Genomic DNA, 20,536 nt, shown 5'->3' with positions numbered 1-20,536 from the left:
CCACGTGTGCCCGCAGCCCAGGGGGAGGGCTCCCGAGAGCCCACGGCCCCTCGACCCTCTCTTTCTTACCTCCTCCCCCGAAGGAAACACATTTCTTTTTCTTTTTCGTTCCTAGCATAACGTGCATTTCTTTGTAGCAGTTAGAGAAGATCTACAGTCAGTGTTCAAAAACGAGATTTAGACATTAAAACAGACAGCAAACTTTGCAGTTTGGATACCATATTTTTCATGTATCTTATCGAAATCCCCAAAGCTTTGTGACTGTAATTTGAAAGTATTTTAATTTTTCACTCTAAAAGAGTACGTTTATGTTTGTACCCTTTTTCTTTGGATGCAATGACTAATTCCCCTTTTGTTGTCTTCCACTGTTTGAATTAAGAAGCAAATGTAAAATGTGAAAGATATTTATGAGCCCCTGGCTTTGCTTTCCGTCAGCATCACAGATTGTGCCCTGGAGCCCTTGGAGGCGGAGCTGGCGGAGCTGGAGCAGCTGGTCAGAGACCAGCAGGACAGGATCTGCGCAGTGAAGGCCAGTATTCTGAGGAATGAAGAGAAAATTCAGAAAATGGTACACAGTATCCATCTGAGTTCCAGGAGGTGAAAGCGCAGACTGTTTCGGAGACTGAAGGTCGCCCTCAGTTTGCACGTCGTTACTCCTTAAGTTTCCGTTTGAAGACAATGAACAGTTTACAATGTTATCCAACTGATTTTCAGAGCTTTACAAGCGTGAGGCATATTCAGTGTGTGAAGACCATGTGTTCCTACCTTCCTCCGCTAGAATACCTGCTAGTTATAAATAGCTCTTGCAAATGCCTGTGTGCAAAGTTTCTTTACAAGCCTGTCCTTTGTATTTCCCCCGTAGGCTGTTCAGTTCTGTGCCAGATTCGCCAGCAGGTGAGTGGTGCTGGCGCAGCCAGGGATGCAGGCGTCCGTGATTTCAGACTCTGAGTCTAGTGACAGGACTTCTTGAGTCAAGCACTGAGTGAGATGGCTGTACATTTTGATAGGAGCTTCATAAATACAAGGAAGCCTGAAAATGAATGAATTATATTTTTAGCTCATTTCCACTTGAAAAGCGTTAATTTCGGCCCGTATCTTTATAAGGTACGCGTGAACTTTAATTTTTAACCTCTTTGTAATTGCATACACGTTATGTAATTTTCTTACTGGTCCCTTTTATCTTTTGCTTATATTTCCAGCCCTTAAAGTTCATACATTTAAAAAGGAGGTTTGAGTATGGCCTTCATGGACATCATCTGGACATGAGATTGTCACAGGCCCTTTCCTCACTTTCTTTAACATTTTGCCCCTGGGTTTTCGCCACGTGCACACTTGTGTCACTTGCCTCGTTCTCTCCAGAAGAGGGGCTTGCTCTCCAAGGCATCGGCATCATGCCTTTTCCTTCGCACAGGTGTAAGCACCTGTGCACCTGAGAGACAGGTAGCTTAGGGAAAACTGCAAAAGGAAGACTTAAAAGGATACATGGATTTGCAAAATTTTTTAATGTTAGCGTTTTTTTGGAAATTGTTTTTTTAAAGCAGAAGTTTTTTTTTTTTAAACATGGTTTTTATTTAGTTTTTCACTGCATATAATATTGTAAATACTTACTAAAGTCTTCAATTTGTGTATAAAGGATTTCACTGTTTGGAGACATACTTACGGGTCTTAAGGTCTGGGTCCTGATACTTTTATTTCTAGATACTGTATTTATTATGTAACCCAAGGAGGGCCATTTTAAGTGTTAGAATTTGCCTGAGAAAGTTTTGTTTCTTTAAAAGACTAGCACAAATGGCACGGTTAAGTTTTTCTTAGTGTAATTTCCAAAATAAATCTGTTACAAAGGTAGTTCTATGACTTTCGAAGCTGAGTAAGTTCAAGGTCAGATTATTAAGATCTGCCGTCATGAAACATTGGTCTTCTTCTCCTTTCCGTAGTTTACCGTAAAATTCAGTTTGGCGAGGCTCCACTAATGCAGCACTGCCGGCGGGCAGGTGTGTCAGTCCCCAGCCCTCACATGCTCATAGTCTCTTTTCCACTGACTTGGATGGCAGCCACCGTCCTAAAGGGACCCTGTTTTGCTTCAAGTGAAGGTGTCTGCCTTTAATGAATTTGTACATAAGACTAGAGATTTTGTGTTGCAAAAAATTACATACATTGTGAGTAAAATTTTGTATGAAGTAGTCTCTCAAATTGTATCATAAAATTTATTTTTCTTTTATACATAAATCATTAAAAATAATCAGATTTTTTTTCTATCAGTGTATGGGTTGTGCAGTTCAGTTCACACCTGGAGAAAAGCATTTATAAGCATTTGGATTTTTTTCAGTTTTCAAATGTGTGCAGTTTGTTTTTCTTTGAAGAAAGTTCAGGGAAATTTATATTTTCACTCATTGTGACACCCCTTTTCTGTATAAATTGAAGTCTTATGTATGGCAGGTAAGCATTTATCAGAAATTTTAAGACCATTCAGGAAGCTTTAGAAAGTCTCTGCATGTAGTTATTACTGTAATTTATCACAAACGAATTAAATCCTGTGATTTATTATTTTGATAGAATACACAAAAGGGGTTATTAAATGTTTTTCTCTGCTTTGGCTTGTAAGTTTTCAAGACGTGCTGGAGTCATACTTCAGAAATTTTAATTTAAGCGACTTCCCTGGCGGTCCAGTGGTTAAGACTCTGCCCTTCCACCGCAGGGGGCACGGGTTCAATGCCTAGTGGGGGGAACTAAGATCCCGCATGCCGTGTGGTGCGGCCACAGAAAAAAAAAAAAAAAGAAATTAAAAGTTGAGCCGACATATTTATATTTAAAGGAAATACATAAACCTTTGAAAAAAATAACAAGACTAAAATTCAGGCTTTCTACTTTGACATTCATGCTTATTTTTCTTAATAAGCAACTTAAAAAATGATAACTGGAATCTGTAAAGACAGATGATGTTATTTAGTGACAATATAAGTGCAGTTTAGGATTGGGGGTTGGGGGTCTGGAATTCTCAGTCTGTTGACAAGTGCCCCTGAAATATTCCCAGACTTCTTTTCCAAGCTGCCCTGAACTGACCGGGATGTGTCTTCTGCTGACTTGCGCAGCCCTGGGGCACACGAGCGAGAGGAGAGGTAGCTGGACCTTTACCAGCTTGGTGTCACCAGTCACGGGCTTAGGACGACCAGTCTGCTTGAGTTCCCACAAGAATCGGGTTCAGGATGAGGCCGCACGCAGGACCCTGTGCTCAGGCGGCTGCCCTGAAGGACCGGTTTCCGCACAGACCCAGACCCCCTCCTAGCTCCGGGGTCTTCTGCCTGCTCCCAGGGGGGCAGAGGCAGAGCGCCTCGCTCCTCATGCCCTCCCTGCCCCCAGGAGCCCACCGCCCGAGCTGGGAGGAAGCCCCAGGCCCGTCCACTCCCGGGGTGTGCTCTTGCCTGGCGGGGCTGTGTTCACCTCTATCCTGTGATGCACTTCACTAATCGAAAGGCCTCATGTTTTCCTAAAAAGTGTTTGGGTGAGTACGGTTCACACAGGCTCTGCAAGAGGGCAGGAGGCCCCTGGAAGAGTCCCCTTCTGCCGCCTACATGTGTTTTCATAAAAGGATTTTGGGAAGGACTTTTATTTTTTTAATTCAGTTAGAGAAAAGATGTTTAACTGGCTTTTTAAGCTGTAAAACTAGTGTTTACGTCCATGTTTAGAGCTGAGTTCCAGATTGATGATCGGCCTCTTAAACCAAGCAAGTTGGCCTTTCTGGTGAGAAAATGGGCTTCAGGGACTTCCCTGGCCGTCCAGTGGTTAGGGCCCCGCACTTGCACTGCCGAGGGCGCGGGTTCAGTCCCCGGTCGGGGAACTAAGATCCCACAAGCTTCGTGGTGCAGACCCCCGCCCCCCCCCAAAAAAACCCAAAAACGGGGTTCCGAAGGAAGTCAAGGCCTGAGTCACGGAGGCTGTGCCGGCCAGCTGAGGCGCAACCAGGGCTTTGTAAGCCAGTGTGGTGGGTGCGCTCGGTGTGCGAGGTTCCCCGGCAGCCCCGCCCCCTGCCCCCGCACCGCTGGCTCAGCACACCCCGCAGGCGCGCGGCCGGCGAGTCAGGGCAGCTCAGAGGATGCTAAGCCCGCACCAGTTTTCAGCCACAGCCTGTCGGCTAATTCGCAGCATCTGTCCTGTTCCTCACTGCACTCTCGGACTTCCCGTTCGATTCTCGGAAAAGGCTCTTAGCGTTGCTGTCGCCGTGATGTAACAAACCAAAAAACACTTAGGTCTGCCGTTTACGGTCCCCGTCAAAGACAGCACTTTGCCGGGTGACGGCGGCCAGCGATCGCGGGCCTCGCTTGCTGGACCCCGGCCTGAACGCCGGGTGCGCGGTGCCTCTTGCGCCCTCCTGTACTTGGGGCGCGACGCGCACCCCCGGGAGCGGAGCCATAGCCCTGATCTGCTCAGGACGGTGGCAGCCGTGCCTTTTCTTGAGGCATAATTATTAATACATCCCTTCCCCGCCTGCAGGAGGGTTCTGGTTTGGATGACAAATGACCTTCTCCCTCTCCCTGTTTGATATCTAGGAGTGGTGACACATGGCTGTGAAGGGGTGACGGGGCCCCTCTGAGCGACAGGAGAGCCGTGTGGGTCCCACCGTCGCCACAGCTCTGCCGCAGGTCGGGGGCGTTCGTGAGGCGTCCACACTGCAGACAGGTGACAGGGCCTCTGCTTGCCCGGGGCGAGACGCGGACGTGTGTCTTGGCTTCATGACTGTTGCAGGGCCTTCCCCAAACGCTCCCGTCTGAGCTGATGTTGCCTGAAGGGAATCGCAGGGGGCCTGTTGGATGCCCTTCCAGCTATCTGGATGGAGCTGCAGGAGGTGGGTCTGTGCTGTGTGCAGCTGGCATGACCTTGACCGGGCAGGACAGAGGCCCCGGAGAACCTCCCCGGGCCGCGGCAAGATGGGACCAGGCAGACCCTGCCTGGAGGAGAGCGGCAGGAGGAACCCCGGGGCTCCTGGCACCGCAGTCAGGATGCGCTGGGCGCGCGGAGACGCCCCCCGCCCCGGGGCGTTCCGTGGTGAAGCCGGCACAGCGCGACCTCAGGGGATGCCCGTGGAGGCGAGGCCCGGCTGGTCCGCGTGGACGGCAGGGCTGGGCCATGTTCCCACGGAGCCCGGCGTGACATCCGATGACAGTGTTATGTGTATGTCTTTTTAAAAAAGAAAATGACCGTTAACTGCTCTCCCGTATCCGTATTCTTAGTCATTCCACATTTTTACATATGGCATAACTATAATTTTAAAAACATGGCTTCCATATTTTTATTTAAAGTGCTTTTTTAAGACATAGATTACATATTAACATGGATCAATAAGTGGCGCAAAAGGTCCGCACCGAGCGGCCCCCCATCCCCGTCTGCCCTGTTCCTTCTTGCCCCTGCAGGCAGCCTCTTTTATTAGATTCTCCTTTATCTCCCTGTGTCTTTAGGGAAATATGAATACATATTTTTATACTCCCACAACACACAGTATTGCAAAAGGTAGAACGCTATATATATGCCATTCTGCATCTTGGTTTTTAAAATGTTCCCAAATCCTGGGGACTGCGCCCTGCCAGTCCTAGAGGCCGTCGTCATTCCCTGCAGAGCCGTGCGGAGTGTCCCAAGCACGTGCCCGGTGCGTGTGGCCCAGTTCCCTGTCGCTGGCCTCGGGTGGTTTCCAGCCTTGCGCAGTGACCGACCTTGTTTTGCTTCGTTTTTTACGTGTGCAGGTGTGTCCGTGGATGGACACCCAGAAACGAGGTTGCCGGGTTGCTGGGTAGACGCACCGTAATGTCGGCACCTCAGCTTCAAGGCGATGGTTGTGGGCTGTGCTGTTTGGTCTCCCGCCAGTACAGGTGCAGGCGTGTCTGCTTTGCCACAGCCTTTCCAGCGGCGTATTGTCACACGTTTGGCCTTTTGTTACTCTGACAGGTGAGAAAGCAGATCTCAGTGAGGTTTAATTTGCACTTCTCTTTTTTCGAATGGGTTCGAGCATCTGGCCGTGTGTTTAAGGACTGTTTGCTTTCTGTGAACTGAGTCTTCTGATCAGCTGCCCTTGATTCTGGTGGACTCTTGGCCTTTTTCTTCTGATTTGTTTCTAGAAGCCCTTTGTGTCTTGCGTTGTAAATTATTATTTTCCACTTTGCCTTTCACCCAAAATGTTGCTAAACAAATAATGATGCTAATCATCCTCCTTTTTTTTTTTTTGCGGTACGCGGGCCTCTCACTGCTGTGGCCTCTCCCGCTGCAGAGCACAGGCTCTGGACGCGCAGGCTCAGCGGCCATGTCTCATGGGCCCAGCCGCTCCGCAGCATGTGGGATCTTCCCGGACCGGGGCACGAACCCGCGTCCCCTGCATCAGCAGGTGGACTCTCAACCACTGCGCCACCAGGGAAGCCCCATCCTCATTTTGTGACCGACTTGACGGATGGTCCCTCCGGTGCCACTGCTCAGAGCGGTGTTGACCGCTGCTTTACGGTACTTTTTTACCACATTGAAAACACGTCCTATTCCCGACTCACAAAGCGCGATCAACACGAATGGATGTTGAATCGTTCTTTTCTGTTAGGGAGAGTGTACCTTTTTCTCCTTTGGCCTGGTGATGTGATATTCCAGGTCACCTGATGTCAGAATATCCTTACAGTCATAGATCAGATCCTGCCTCATCGGGATGGATTATTCTTTTGCTCTACCAATTAGTTGTGTTACGTAGTCATTATTCCAGGATTTCCTGTTGCCAGACGCTTGTGGCCTGGCTTTCAGGGCTGCAGGGGCGCCCTCTGTTGTTCCGTTTACCCCAGCCCTCTGTGGTTCTCTGTCCCTGGGGTGCGGCCCCCCAGCACTCCTGCCCGCCCTGGGCTGCAGCTCCGGACCCAGCACACTTCCCTGCCTGCAGTGCCCTGAAACGGACAGTGCTTGTCGCTGCCCCACAGAGGGGGAGGGGGAGAAGGTTCCAGTAGGAGGTGTTGCCCCTCCAGTGGCTGCTGCTCCCTTTCCCAGGTCTACACCGCGAGGGATACATGGTGAAAAGCTGTCCAGCATCTTCTGGGAGGTTGTGGAGAACACCCGCAGGAGGGTGGCCCCCGCTCCAGGCTTTCTCCTTCTGGCTTGGGCTCTGCCCTCTTTTGGGTTCTGTGCCGCGTGCTTGTCCTGTGGCCTCAGCTCCCAGCTCAAGAAAAGTCTCAGGCTTGTGCAGCCTTTTTCCCCAAGTGGAGGAGGACGTCCTCCTCTGCCGGTCCTGGGGGCTGGTTCCCGGGTCTTGCTCTGAACTGTAGACTCAAAGCCCCCGATGGACCTGAAAATCAAAGGTCGGGCCAGATAGTGACTTGCTGCCATCACTGGTCTCTGTCGTGTCCGTGGATCACGCCACAGTGTTTCAAAGCCCAAACAAGGTTCATCATCAACAGTAAGGGGCAGACGGGTCAGTATCTGAAGGCTGAGGGTGGCGTGCTGGCTGGGGGCACGTCTCACTGGCCGCCAGGGTTACAGATGAGATGCGCCCCCCCCCGTGACCCCTGGACCTTTCCCCCAGCCCCCCAACCAGGACTTGAGCCATGTTTCTCCTCCGCTGGCAGAGAAGAACCAAGGTGCCTCACGGGGGAGTGCAGGTCCCTCTCCCTGCCGGACCCCACCTCTCCAGGTGAATTCTGCTCTTGCCGAGGTGGTCTCCTCTGGTGACAGATTCGTTTCTTTCCCTTAAACCCCACAGGCAAAGGCAGACCTGGTGGGAAGGAGGCCAGTGGCCTGGGGAGAGCTCGGGACTTGGAGGCTGTGTGGCCTGGGTGTCCCCGCACACCATCTCTGAGCTGTAGATGCCTGTGGACGGGGTCGCCACAACCCCTCAGCATCAGGGGGCTTCTCAAGAGCGTTCTGGCTCACACAGGGGCTCCTGGGGGCTCCTCAGCTCCTTCATCCTTCAGGGCAGGTGGGCTGTGTCCCCATCTTGCTGGAGGGTCGCACATCTCCTTCCTGGCTCGAGGAGAGAATGTGCCGCAGACGCACAGTTAAGTCCAGGACTGTCCCCTCGTCCGTGTTTGGATCGCTGTCTACGAGCGTTTTCCTGTGAGAGAACGGACTGTGGTCTGAGCTGAGGTCTTAGGAGAGGCCTTGGCCTGAGGACACCCAGAGCTGGACACAAAAGGGGCAGCTTTGCCTCGGCCTGTGGCCACTGAGGGGACTCGGGCCTCCTGGCTGGGGGCACCGAGGAGCGATATGGTCCCAAAGCCGGGCATGGGGCCCCTTGGGGCTGAGGGCCCTGACGGTTCTGGGAGGCGCTGTCTTCGTAAAGCACATGAAGCCCTCTGACCTGGGCAGTGAGGGGCCAGCCCCGCCCTCCCAGACTCCCAGCTTCCTGAGTGCAGACGTGCCCACCCTGCCCAGGGGACAGACAGACGGGGCTGGGTGGGCACAGGTCTCCCCGGGGCTCCGGCTGTCGTCCTGGTCGCGAGCCACAGGGCGCGTGGAGGGGCGGGACCAGGCAGGGCTGGCTGCCGGCTCCCCCCAGGACAGGAGGCCCAAGGGTGGGCAAGTGGAGGACAGCCCGACACGGGACTGCACTCCAGCCAGCACGGCGGGCTGCCCGGGTCCAGCTCTGCTGTGTGGACCCTTAGCTTCCTCTGCCCGGGGGGTGGAGGAGGGGTGCCCAGGAGTGTGGGCAAGGGCGCGGCACAGGGAAGGGCCAGGGAAACGGCGAGTCTGGGTTCCCGGGGGGTGCAGAGCATGGGCAGGGTGCAGGCCTCAGGGACGCAAACAGACCTTTCTCCCCGAAACATGGAAATTGAACAGTAAAAATTCAAATCCCAGTGACGTTATTGAAGAAATGTAAGCTGATCACATACGATGAAGCTCTAGTAATTGTAACAGAGTGGAACCGGTGTAGGAAAACATGAACCACTGAAATAGCACAGGACCCCCCTCCAGACACATAAGTCTAGGAATTCTGATTTCCGATAAATGTACTTCAAAGCAGAAGTATTTCAGATTGGTGTCCAAATAAATGGCATTGGAACGTGTAGTTTTCCATATGGCAAAACTATTACATACAAAAATAAATTCCAAGAAGTTAAACAGTTCAAAACATATGAGAGTACCGGAAGAAAATAATTGGAGAATATTTTATATTGATAATATGTATAAATGTTTATATAATTTATTGATATATTTATTATACTATTAATACATTTGTTATTTATGATAGTTCTGTTTTGTGAGAGGCAGTGTAACGTATCGGAATAAAGCACTTAGAAGAGAGGGTACTAAGTGCTAAACATATTTTAAGGTGAAGAAGAACTTCCTAAAAAAGACATTTTCAGAAGCCTTAAGTGAAAAAAATTATATATACTTGGCTGTATAAGAAATAAAAATTTCTGTATAGCCAAGCAAAAGTGAAAAATGGTTCACTGGGAGAAATACTTGCCGTGTCTCTAACAAAGAGTTAATATTCATAAGAGGCAAAGACTCTCTCATTAATAAGAAAAATACTTATGGTCCAATTGAATGATGGAAGGAAGTGACAAAATAGGCAGTCAATTCATGGAAGGAGCCAGAAACCAGCGTTTGGCCTTATCATCAAGGGATAAAGGGGCAGAGAGCTTGGGAGTCCAGGCTGGAGAGAGTGACTCGGGTTCAGACCCCAGCAGGTCAGGGTGCCCAGCCCTCAGCCTGAGGAGGGCTCCTTTGTTAGCTGGTGGCTTTGGGCAAATGGCCTAAGCTTTTGCCTCACTTGCCCATGTGTTTGATTGGGTTAATCCACATGGCACCGGCTTCATAGTTTGTCGTCAGAGGATAAATATGTTACTGGTTATAAAGTACAAAGATCAATAATTGGCACGTAGTACGGGCTATATAAGTATCGACTAGTATTCACGTAATGTAACGTGAGCATCACACTGGCACAAGTTTTCAGCTGGCAGAGGTTAGAAAGATTAATAATGCATGGTGTGGGGCTTCCCTGGTGGCGCAGTGGTTGAGAGTCCGCCTGCCGATGCAGGGGACGCGGGTTCGTGCCCCGGTCCGGGAAGATCCCACATGCCGCGGAGCGGCTGGGCCCGTGAGCCATGGCCGCCGAGCCTGCGCGTCCGGAGCCTGTGCTCCACGACAGGAGAGGCCACAACAGAGAGAGGCCCGCGTACCGCAAAAAAAAAAAAAAATGCATGGTGTGGTTGAGGATGTGGTGTGTAAGTCCGTCAGTATTTTTAGAGGGCGTTCTGGAAGTACTTCTCAAAATTAAAAACAGGAATATTTGGCTGACTGAAGAAAAAGCTGGAGCAGGGAGATGACCACTGTCTTCAGATAAAAGGTCCAGTGGGTGGAGGAACCTTCAGATAAAAGGTTCTCTGCGGCCCTAGCACTGACCTGTGGATGCGAAATACAGGGAGATGGCCTTGGCCCTGTGTAAGGAATAAGTCTCCATTCAGACAGAGCGGTCCGTAGGTGGTGTGGATAGCGAGCTCCCCGTCTCAGGAGGTGTGCAAGCAGAGGCTGGTTGGCCACTTCCCAGGGATGCCTTGGGGGGTTCGCTGGAGGCTCCCTCTGCTTCTTCAGGCCTTGCCCACCACAAGGAATGACCCATCCCACTAGCCCAGATCTCCACCCACCCTTCTCCCTGCTCTACCTGCCAACTCTGCCAGGTCAGCAGATGTGGTCTTCAGGAGCCCCTGCAGGCTGAGCCCGGCTGTGCTTCCTGCCCCCCTGATGGACCTGCAGCCTCCATTCCCCTCCGCTGCTCAAAGTTTGCCGGGAGAGGCCTCGCTTTGCCCTCCTCCAGCCAGGGGTGGATGTCATCGTTCTCTCCTGAATACAAACCGCCTTTCAGGAGGTTTCATCGTGGCCCCAGGAAACTGGGGGCGACGGGCAGGCAGCTTCAGGAGGATGTGCCTCTCAGGACAGAGACCGATCGGGACAAGAGCATTTGCTAATTTTTCTGTTTCACTTTCAAGCAGCCTGAGACCCTTCCAGGGTGTTCCAGAGTTTTCATTTAAACCCCGGGGAAAGCTGTCTTCTGTGATCGCGTGCCTGGCACTGGCTCTCTGGGTTGGCTGTAGCTGCCCTGGGGGTTTCCAGGGCTTGGCACCTTGGTCAGGGCCTGGAATTCCCTCTGTCAGGGAAGCCCCTTCCGCTCTTTTGTTAGAGATACAGGGAAAAAGAAAGAGCCCTCCTGGCATGGAATTGTTTACAGAGATCTTTCCCTCCCACCGTCTCATGTGAGCCTCTCTGGGGCTGGGAGTCAGGCCTTAGCTACCCATTTTACAGATGAGAAAACCGAGGCTGTGTTAGCAAGTCTCAGGCCTCTGCCAGGTCTAAGCCCCAGGCATGTTGTCCAGCTGCCTTTGAGGTGAGCAAACCTGGGCTGAGTTGAAGAGCGTGGAGGCCGGGTCCAGGGCTGCTGGCCTTTGAGCTGAGAACACATCGCTTGCCGGTCCCCGGGGTGGGTTCCTTGTTCTGTCATCTGGGTGAGCACACAGCTAAGAAAGGGCGAGTCAGTGATTTCTAAAAGCCCGTTTGTTGTTTTGGCTGGTGCCCCAGCAAGGACGCCTCCCCGCCCGAGTCTGTAGGATGACGGTCACCCCCTGCCCGTCTCAAACCGCACACCTGAGCCAAGACCTTGATACCTGGCCCATCAGCCCAAGGGCCACAGCCACTGGGCGCATTGGCAGGACCCACCAACCCACCGGGCACAGCAGGTGCAGCACTTTGAGGGGCCCGGGAAAGCGTTGTAACTTTTTATAATTAAAAAAATTAACAACAGCATTGTGACATGTCATTATCCCCCCTTTTATTCTTATTGTGGTAAAATACACATAACATAAAATTCACTATCTTAACCATTTTTCAGTGTATATTCAGTGACGTTAAGCACATTCACATAGTTGTGCAACCGTCACCACCATCCATCGCCAGAACTCTTGCATCTTCCCGAACGGAACTCTGTCCCCATTAAACCCTAACTCCCCACCCCCTCCTCCAGCGCTGGCGACACTCATTTTACTTTCTGTGTCGATGAATCCGAATCTTCCAGGGACCTCATATAAGTGGAGTCAGGCACTATTTGTCGTTTGGCGACTGGCTCCTTTCACTCAGCACGGTGTCTTCAAGGTTCATCCGTGTCGTAGCCTGTGTCAGAATTTCGTTTCTTTTCAAGGCTGATACCATTCCGTGCTGTGGATGGACCCCACTTTGTTCACCCACTCACTTGTCAGTGGATCCCTGGGCTGCCTTCACCTTTTGGCTATCGTGAATAATGCCGCTGTGAGTGTGGGTGTGCAAATATCTATCTGCATACTTGCTTTCCATTTTTTTTGGATACATACCCAGAATTGGAATTGCTGGATCATATGGTATTTCTCTGTTTAATGTGTTGAGGAACCACCATGCTTGCCTACACTTGTTCTTCTCACGTTATTTTGAAAAGAATCTGTACTTTCAAATTGTTGCATACGATGTTGTATCTATATTTGCCCATCCTGTCAAGCTTATTTTGAGTGTGGAAATAACCCTGCAAACTCACTAAAGGTTGCCCAGAGAGTGAGTCAGTGGGAACCACTCTGCCCTCACCCACTCTGCCTTCTTTTCATGGGGGGGGCAGGCCTCACGCCCAGTATCCCTGGTGTCCCAGGCCATGACATCACCATCTCTGGGGCTGTTGGCAGCCTTCTCGGGCCCCTGTCTTTGTAAAAAGTTGTACTCAGAGTGGGACTTAAACTAAACAGGCTTCCTGTAGGAAACACACACAATCACACTGCTGTGAAAGTTGCTTTTATGGACATTTCCCTGAGAAATATTCCTCTCTGGAAGAATAAATTCACAGGATGTAATTAAAACCATTATATGTGTATGTTGGCCTGGGCGTTTCTTAAGTGCTTCACCAAATGGGCCACCAAATAAAGAAATGAAGGCCGGCTTTGTTCACATCCAGTAACAATGACCTTTATTAACTGTAACCTAGGACGTTCTTCTGTTACCTTATGGACTCAGAAGTAGCCTTTCATCGGGCCCTTGTGCAGGGCATGCACCCTTGGTCCTGACCCCGGTGTGACCGACCACTGCAGGGAAAAGCAGAGCAGGTGGTGCGGTGTCACCTGGATGAAGGTGACCATCTCCGTGTCCACTGACAGTTGAATGGCATGTGTTTTCTGGCTTTCGACCTGTGAGAAAATAAGATAAATTCATGTTGTCTTCAAACATCATAAGTTCTGAGAAGGAAAGTGACCAAAGCAAGGCGCTTTGAGCAGCGCGGCTTAGAGGAGCTACTGTGCTGTGTTGGCTCCTTTGGTCACCTTCTGGCTCTCCTTTTCCCAGTTCTCTGCAGAACTCCTCCTTCACCCCAGTGCCCTGGCGGAGGACCCAGCCACGGGCTTGCACCGGCCTTTGTGTCGGCACGTGGCCCAGCAGGACAGTCAGAATACTCTTTGGGATGGACATGTGATGTGGGCTGAGAGGTTTCTCCTGCAGTTACTGAGCGAGGAGCTTGAAGGCCTGTGGTGATGCAACACAGAAGAAACTGTCACAGTGGAGACTGCACACGGAGGAAAGCAAGTCTGGAGGTGGGTGAGACCTAGGGCCAGACTTTGAGCTCCTGGATCCAGCTGTGCCTGAAGACCATCCCACCTTTGACATCCCATTCTGTAGATGACTTGGTAGGTGTGATGGTTCAATTTTATGGGTCATCTTGGCTAGGTTATTGGTCAAACACCTGTCTGGGTGCTTCTGTGAAGGTATTTTATAAATGGAATTAGCATCTACAATTCACTGACTTTAAAGAGATTACCCTGGATAATCTGGGTGGGCCTCAGCCAGTTGAAAGCCTTAAGAACAAAACCAGGTTTCCCTGAGAAAAAGGAATTCTGACTCAAGACTGCAGCACAGAAAGCCTGTCTTGAGTTTCCAGCTTGCTCGGCTGCTCTACAAATTCTGGGCTCAAGGTGACACCACCAGCTCTCGTCTGAGTTTCCAGGCTGCCAGCCTGGATCTCACACTTGCCAGCTTTCTCAGTTACATGCGCCAACTCCTTGTTCCCTGGGCAGACCCTAAGGCAAGGATTTGTGTGCAAGTGATTTCTTAAGGCAGTGGCTGCCTGGGGAGGGGGGCAGGGAGTGGCAACGGGGGACGTGGAAGAGTGGAAACAGGTGGAATCTGATTTCAGGCCTCAGCTGGATCCCGTGGGGGGCTCTGAGGTAGGAATTACAGTCAGCGTTTGCCCTGCCTCAGGTAAGGGCTGTCACTCCCAGGTCCTTCTCTCTCTCACCTCTTGGCAGTGGTTCCAGGGCACCTCGGTTGGTCACCGAGGGTCAGGCTGGAGTTTCTGACTCAGTGAGACTGAGGGCTGCCAGGGGCAGTAGCTGAGAGACGGCCGGGCCGAGGAAGTCCATCTGCAGAGAGGGGATGGGCGCACGCACAGGACAGGCAGGGAGAGGGACAGGGAGGGTGCTAAAGAGACAGAGGGAGAGAGGGGGACAGAGAAACACCAAGGTTCAGGGCAACAGTGAGAGACAAAGGCAGAGACAGAGAGAGATTGAGAGAAAGAGATTGTATTACTCAGAATAGCTGCAGCAAAATATATCCCATCTCGCATCCTTTCTTTGGACGTGACATTGATGTTCCTCCACAGAGAGATAGGTGGGGTCCATGCTGGCATCTTGAACACGGGCGGACCTTTGTAACTTCTTGGACCAACAGACCGCAGCGGGAATGATGCTCACGGCTTCCGAGGTGTCGTAAGACATGCATCCCCTTCCCTCGCTCCCTCTCTCCTCTTTGTCTCCCCTTCTCTCCAGATGCTCCCAGTAGAATCCGGCCACCACGTTGTAAGGAACCCTAACCACGTGGGGAGGCCACACGCGGGTGTTCCTTCCGCAGCCCCAGCTAAGCCGCAGCCAACAGCCAGCATCGGCCTGTGTCCCTTCAGATGGCCCAGCCCAGCCTCGGGGTCTCCTGGCTGAGACCTCAGTCATGAATCAGAACCAAGCCGTTCCCGCCGTGCCCGGGCCAGGTTCCTGCCGCACAGCAACCACGCGGGATGACGTACGACGACACCTGGTGATTATTGAAGCCACTGCTTTGTCACCTGGCGACACAAAGAGACACACATGGCAGGTCAAGGAGGGAAACAGAGCAGAGAGGCTGCTGGGTCCCGTGCAGCCAGCCTTCCAAGCTCAGCTTGGCCTGACGCCCTGGCCACCCCGTGTCCCCAGACCAAACCAAAGGCTCCTGGTACTTGAACCAGCTTCTGGGGATGCCTGGTCTGTGTTCGTTTTGCCTCCTGACTGTCTCTCACAGGACACACTCTTAGCTCACAGGGGTGCACAGGACTGTTCAGCGCCGGACGCGGGGACACTGGACCCATGAAGGCCAGCGTCTTCTGTCCCCTCAGCCGGTGCGGGGACGGGGTTGCCCGAGTCTCTCTGGAGTCCTGCGCCCTTTTCCCCTCGATTTCCCACACACGGGAGCCAGCGTGGCTCTGTCCAAACCTGGGTCTGATCACCACACTGCTTGGTAAAACCCTGTGGACCTCCTGTGACACAGCACAGGACCCGGCATCACCAGGTCCACAGGGTCTCCCCTCCCCTCCCAGGCCCCAGAAGGGCCTTTGCCCAACTGTCCGGTGCCGCGGTTGCGATGCGTCCTCTCTCGTTGTGGCTAACTTCTCACCCTCCCTGACTCCTGCAGACGTCCTCTTGCTCCCCGGCCCCGCTCCATCTCTCGTGGCCCTCACTCCGCGGGTGATCTGTGATTCTGGTCTATGGCTGGGTGTGAGTTTCCTGTGGCTGCCGTGACAAGTGCACACACCGGGAGGCTTCACCCAACGGACACGTACTCGTGCTCGGTTTAGAGGGTAGAGGTCTGAAATCAGCGTGTCAGCAGGGCCACGCTCCCTCTGGAGGCGCTCGCGCAGGACCCTTCCTGTCTTTTCCAGCTTCTGGTGGCTCTTAGCTTGTGGCCGCATCCCTCCAGGCTCTGTCTGCTCACGTGGCCTTCTTGCTCTGTGTCTGAGTCTCAGATCTCCCTCTTCCTTTCAAACCCAAAGATCTGTCATTAAATGCAGGATGATGGAGATCGTTTACTTAATTACATCGGCAAAACCCCGTTTCCCAAATAACGTCCCATTCGTAGGTTTCAGGGGTTAGGAGGTGGACTTTTCTTTTTGGGGAACCACTATTCACCCCACCTACTGGACCACAGGCTCCATGGTAAGTGTCCACTTTGGCTCACCCTGCACCAGGCTCAGTGCCCAGCCGAGGTGGCTGTCACTTCTGGCCGTCTGTTCAATGTCAAGTCCCGAGCGAGCTCTTGTGAGGGAATCTAAATATCTTTGTGAGCAGAAGCAGCTTTCGAGGAAGCCGCACCTCTGCCAGGAGAGATAAGACACCTCCTCCCGCAGCTGCAAGTCAAGGTGAGAGGAGATGGGGCCCAGAACCACGGGTGGAGGCTGGCAAGGAGCCCAGGCGCCCAGCTGGGTGGGTGGGGATGGGGGAGGCACCTGCTGAGCTGGGAGGCAGGTCCCCTGGCTGAGGGCGTGGACGGGCCTCCGGGTGTGTGCAGGTTCTAGGTGGGAGGTTGGAGTCTGCATTGTAAAGGGCCCCAGATGCCCAGAGAAGGAACATTCCGGAGTTCTGGGGACCATTTAGGAGTTTGTGGGTCAGAGCGACAGAGCCTGAGTCGCAGGGCACAGAATCAACCTGGTGGGGCCGGAGGGAGGGAGGGTGAGGCAGGGTGGTTGGGAGCAATCCTGCAGGGTGGGGAGGGTCCCAGCTCACTCCGGTTTGAAAACTGGGGTCCTGCGTTCTGGGAGCCCCTCAGCCTGGGGCAGACTGGGCTGGCCTGGGATGGGGGAGTCGTTCTCTGAGAATCTGCCCCTTCTGCTCCCTGGGGACGCAGGTTCAGGCTTCTCCCACGTCTGGACCCCGCCCCCCACCCCCAGGGGCCAGCAGCGCAGTAGGTGCCCCGGGCGGGTGTTGGGTGGAGAACGGAGCAGGCCGTGGCACTGATGCCCGTTTTGTTCTGAGGCTCTCTCTGGACCGGGAAGCAAGTGCACTTCCTGAGGAATTTCGTGTCTTTACAGTAATCCTGCAGACAGGGGTCATCAGCCCCGTTTCACAGGAGACGCAGGCCCGGAGGAGCTGCGCCCTGAACTGGTTGCTGGGCAGAAGGACTTGGCCCCCGGCTCCTGGCGGACTCCAGGCTCCGCCCCCTTTCGGAGGGTCGGCACCTCGGCTCCGCGGCGGCGGCGGGGACTCTGAAGGGCAGAGGCAGGGTCTGCAGAGCAGGGCCGGTCAGGTGTTTCCAGGGCAAAGCCGAGGGTGAGGGCTGCCCTTGCTCATGGTCTCCTGGGTAAACGTGAGGAGTGAGTGGCCCTGCTTCCTCCTTGGAGGCCAAGGGCAGGGGGGGAGGGGAGCAGCAAAGGAGATCTCCGAAAGGGGGTTGAGGCCCGAGGCCCCGAGAGCAGACGCCCCAAACACAGGCCCAGGGGCCCAGGATCAGGAGAGCTGCCTGTTTCCCACCCTGCGGGGTGGCCGTCTGCTGCCCCGTCCTGGGCTGGGCTCCGGGGGTCGAGCTGCCGACGGCACCAGCACCCCAAGCCCGGGGCAGGAGCCCTCCCCCCGCGCAGCTGGGGGCTCTGGCTTCTAGCTGCCCCAGCACCTGCAGCGTTTCCAGAGGAGGTCCTGGCTCCCTGCAGGGGGGAGGGGACTAGGGGCTGGTTAAGAGAGGAGTCCTTGCCCCTTCCCGGACCTCCTGAGCCAGAAAGCTATTGTTGGACATTTTTTTCTGTAAACATTATGCTTAATGAGCAACCCTGTAGCAACATCTCTCACGCATCTGATTATTTCCCGAGAATAAACGCTTAGAAGAGCAATTTCTGGTCAAGGATTATGAACATTTTATGCCAAGTTGCCCTCCAGAAAGACTGGTCCAGACTCCAAGGAGGGATCATTTGCGGACATTGGGTGTTTTGTTTTGGGGACACAGATAAGTGAGCTGCTGTGGGGCAGGCCTGAGCTGTCAGATGGCAGCAGGAGGCGACAGGGGATTTTGGGGTAGGAGGAAGTGACGGGATGGGAAAATGCCAGGGTGCCCCTGGGACTTGGAGGGGTGCGGGGACAGCCCCCTACTCTGCCTGAAGGTGGCACTGGCCCTGTGTCTGTCCAGGGCTGGTGCTCCCAGAGCTGTGGCAGCACCAGGGAGTTCCTGTTGGGAGGGGGTCGGTCACGTGATCTGATGAATTCCATCTGTTCCATTCACTCACAGCCCTTTGTCGGTGGGTGTTTTGGGCTTAAAGGACCTGGAGGGAAGGTGAGACCTGAGGAGAGCGGCTGCCCGGCTGGACGGTCCTGGGTTTGAGTCCTGACTGGGCCACTGTATGTTGTGGGCACGGTACCAAGGCTCCCTGACCTCAGGGTCCTGAAAACAACAGGGCGAGCGTTAGTGCTCCCTCCAGTACCTGCTGGTGTTGAGAGCATTGACCCATGCCCAGTGGGCAGTTAGGAGGAGGGGTGGGATGCCTCTGACCCAGTGGGGCCTCAGGTCTTTCTAGAGAACAGATGGGATCCCCAGGGCAATATCAGAGCCAGGCGCCAGCAGGGAGTGACACTCTGCTCAGGCCACTTAACCCCTGGTTGCAAAGGCCCTGATATTGGGACGGGGGGCAGTGCAGCTGAAGCTGGCTGGGGCAGGTGTCTCAGCCTGGCTGCATTCGAATCACCTGGGAGCCTCAAAAATCCTGACGCCCAGGCCACATCCCAGATCGCCTGCATCAGGATCTCTGGGGTGGGGTGGCATCAGGCTTGCTTTTTTTTTTTTTTAAATAACTGTGGTTAAGATATACATAATAAACTTTACCATTTTAACCTTAAGTGCACAGTTTTGTAGTGAGTACATTCACTCTGTCGTGCAACCAACGGATCTCCAGAACTTTATCATCCTCTCAAACTGAAACTCCAGGCCCATCAAGCAACTTCCCGCTCCCCCTCCCCCAGCCCCTGGCACCACCATCTACTTTCTGTCTCTATGACTTTCACTTCTTTAGGAAACTCATGAGTGGAATCAAACAGTATTGGCCTTTTGGTGACCGGCTTCTTCCACTCAGCTTGATGTCCTTAAAGGTTCACGCGTGCTGTAATATGTGTTAGAATTTCCTTCCCTTTTAAGGCTGAATGATATCCCACCGTATGGCGGGATATATATATCTACCCGTAGATATATATATATATCTCTACCCGTATGGGTAGACTACACTGTTTACCCACCCATTCATCGCTGATGGACACTTGGGTGGTCCAGGCTTCTGAGTTTTTCAAGCTCCCAGGTGTTCCCGAGGTGCAGGTCTGGTGGAGGGCCAGTGGGCATGGCAAGCCCCTGGCTCCCTGGAGGGCACGTCACTCCTGGCTTTCCTGCCGGTGGTAGTCTCTGCTGTTATCAAGCCCAAACAGAGCTGCAGGAAGCTCCCTTCCCCCAACAGACACCCCTGCAGGGCCTGCTGCCCAGGTGGTGCCCCCCACTGAACTTGAACACTCCTCCTGGGGACGCGAAGCCCCTCCGTGTGGCTCCGCCTACGCCAGGCCGGTCCTGTGATTACAACACAGGCCAGGCCAGCGGGTCACACGCACGCTTGTTGGGGGGGGTCTCCAGCCTCACACGCATCGGTCCCCTGCTGGAGCTCCTTTTCTCCACCTGTAAAACTCGGAACCCGCTCTTCACCTGGCCTCAGTCCCCCCTCCCTGCCCGTCTGCTGGAGACCTCCTCCTTCTCCTGCAGAACCCTACTCCCCACCCGTGGGGAGCGTGGAAGGAGCCTAAGGAATCCACGCTTACAAACCAAAACTCAGTACACATGGTCCGACGTTATTTTAATAAGCGAGTGGGCAAGAAAAGTTATTCCTTCGTTCACTAATTTATTCAGTAAACGCTTTGTGTCAGGCACTGGGCTACAGTAATTTGATAGACATGATCCCTGACTTCATGGAAGGAATTTCGGGGGGCCTTCACCTAATACCACAGTAATATATGCCCAGCCGTGCCGTGCCTCTCCAACAGAATCTGTTGCAAGGACAGAGCTGAAAGTCCCCCACCTTCACGTCCACGCTCTCCCGGGGCTGCTCCCAGCCCCCGGCTGAGCGCGCGAGGACACACTGGCGCTGAGCCATCGCTGCCCGGCGCAGGCCTCCTTCAGCCGGCACTCCCCGGGGACGCCCCATCAGCCCGGCTCGGGTGGGATTCAAACACCGGCGCGAAACTCCCGCGGCCCCGCCCACACCCTCCCGGCAGAAGGCCTCGCCCTTTCCGTGGGGGCGGGGACGGGCCCGACCAACCAGAGTTCCCAGAACATGCAAATTAGCTCCGTCCCCCAGGTGAGCGTGTTTTCCCAGACTCCTCTACTTCTTCTGTGGCGAAACAGCCCCGGTGGGGCCCGACGGCGCGCGCCCCCGACAGCCCGCACCCCCGAGCACGCGTCTCCGACAGCGCGCGCCCAGCGCCGGCGCTCGTTCGTCCTCACATCGGGAGCGAAGCGGGAGGTGGACGCCCTGGCGCCCTGCTAGAGGCGC

General features: G+C 53.6%; 1 protein-coding gene and 1 long non-coding RNA gene across 7 annotated transcripts in view; one reads left to right on the top strand and one right to left on the bottom strand.

Moving 5' to 3' along the window:
• Positions 1-2,258, top strand: part of TRAF3IP1 (TRAF3 interacting protein 1) — a 67,499-nt gene extending 65,241 nt beyond the window's left edge. For all 6 annotated transcript variants that reach the window (XM_067740034.1, XM_067740033.1, XM_067740031.1 and 3 more), the window contains one exon: positions 436-2,258. In XM_067740034.1, coding sequence (XP_067596135.1) covers positions 436-601 — 166 coding nt within the window. In that variant the 3' untranslated portion in view covers positions 602-2,258. The remainder of the gene's footprint in view (positions 1-435) is intronic.
• Positions 2,259-11,841: 9,583 nt separating this feature from the next.
• Positions 11,842-20,433, bottom strand: LOC137226031 (uncharacterized). Its single transcript, XR_010944124.1, has 5 exons — positions 20,303-20,433; positions 19,242-19,385; positions 15,815-16,026; positions 14,536-15,064; positions 11,842-13,145 (listed from the first exon to the last, which is right to left on the bottom strand). It is a non-coding gene; the product is annotated as an uncharacterized lncRNA (long non-coding RNA).
• Positions 20,434-20,536: the final 103 nt, after the last annotated feature.

This window comes from Pseudorca crassidens, chromosome 6 (assembly GCF_039906515.1).
Source record: "Pseudorca crassidens isolate mPseCra1 chromosome 6, mPseCra1.hap1, whole genome shotgun sequence".
Lineage (NCBI taxonomy): Eukaryota > Metazoa > Chordata > Mammalia > Artiodactyla > Delphinidae > Pseudorca > Pseudorca crassidens.
Note: the sequence above shows the minus strand (reverse complement) of the source record. Positions and strands in the feature narration are given on the sequence as shown.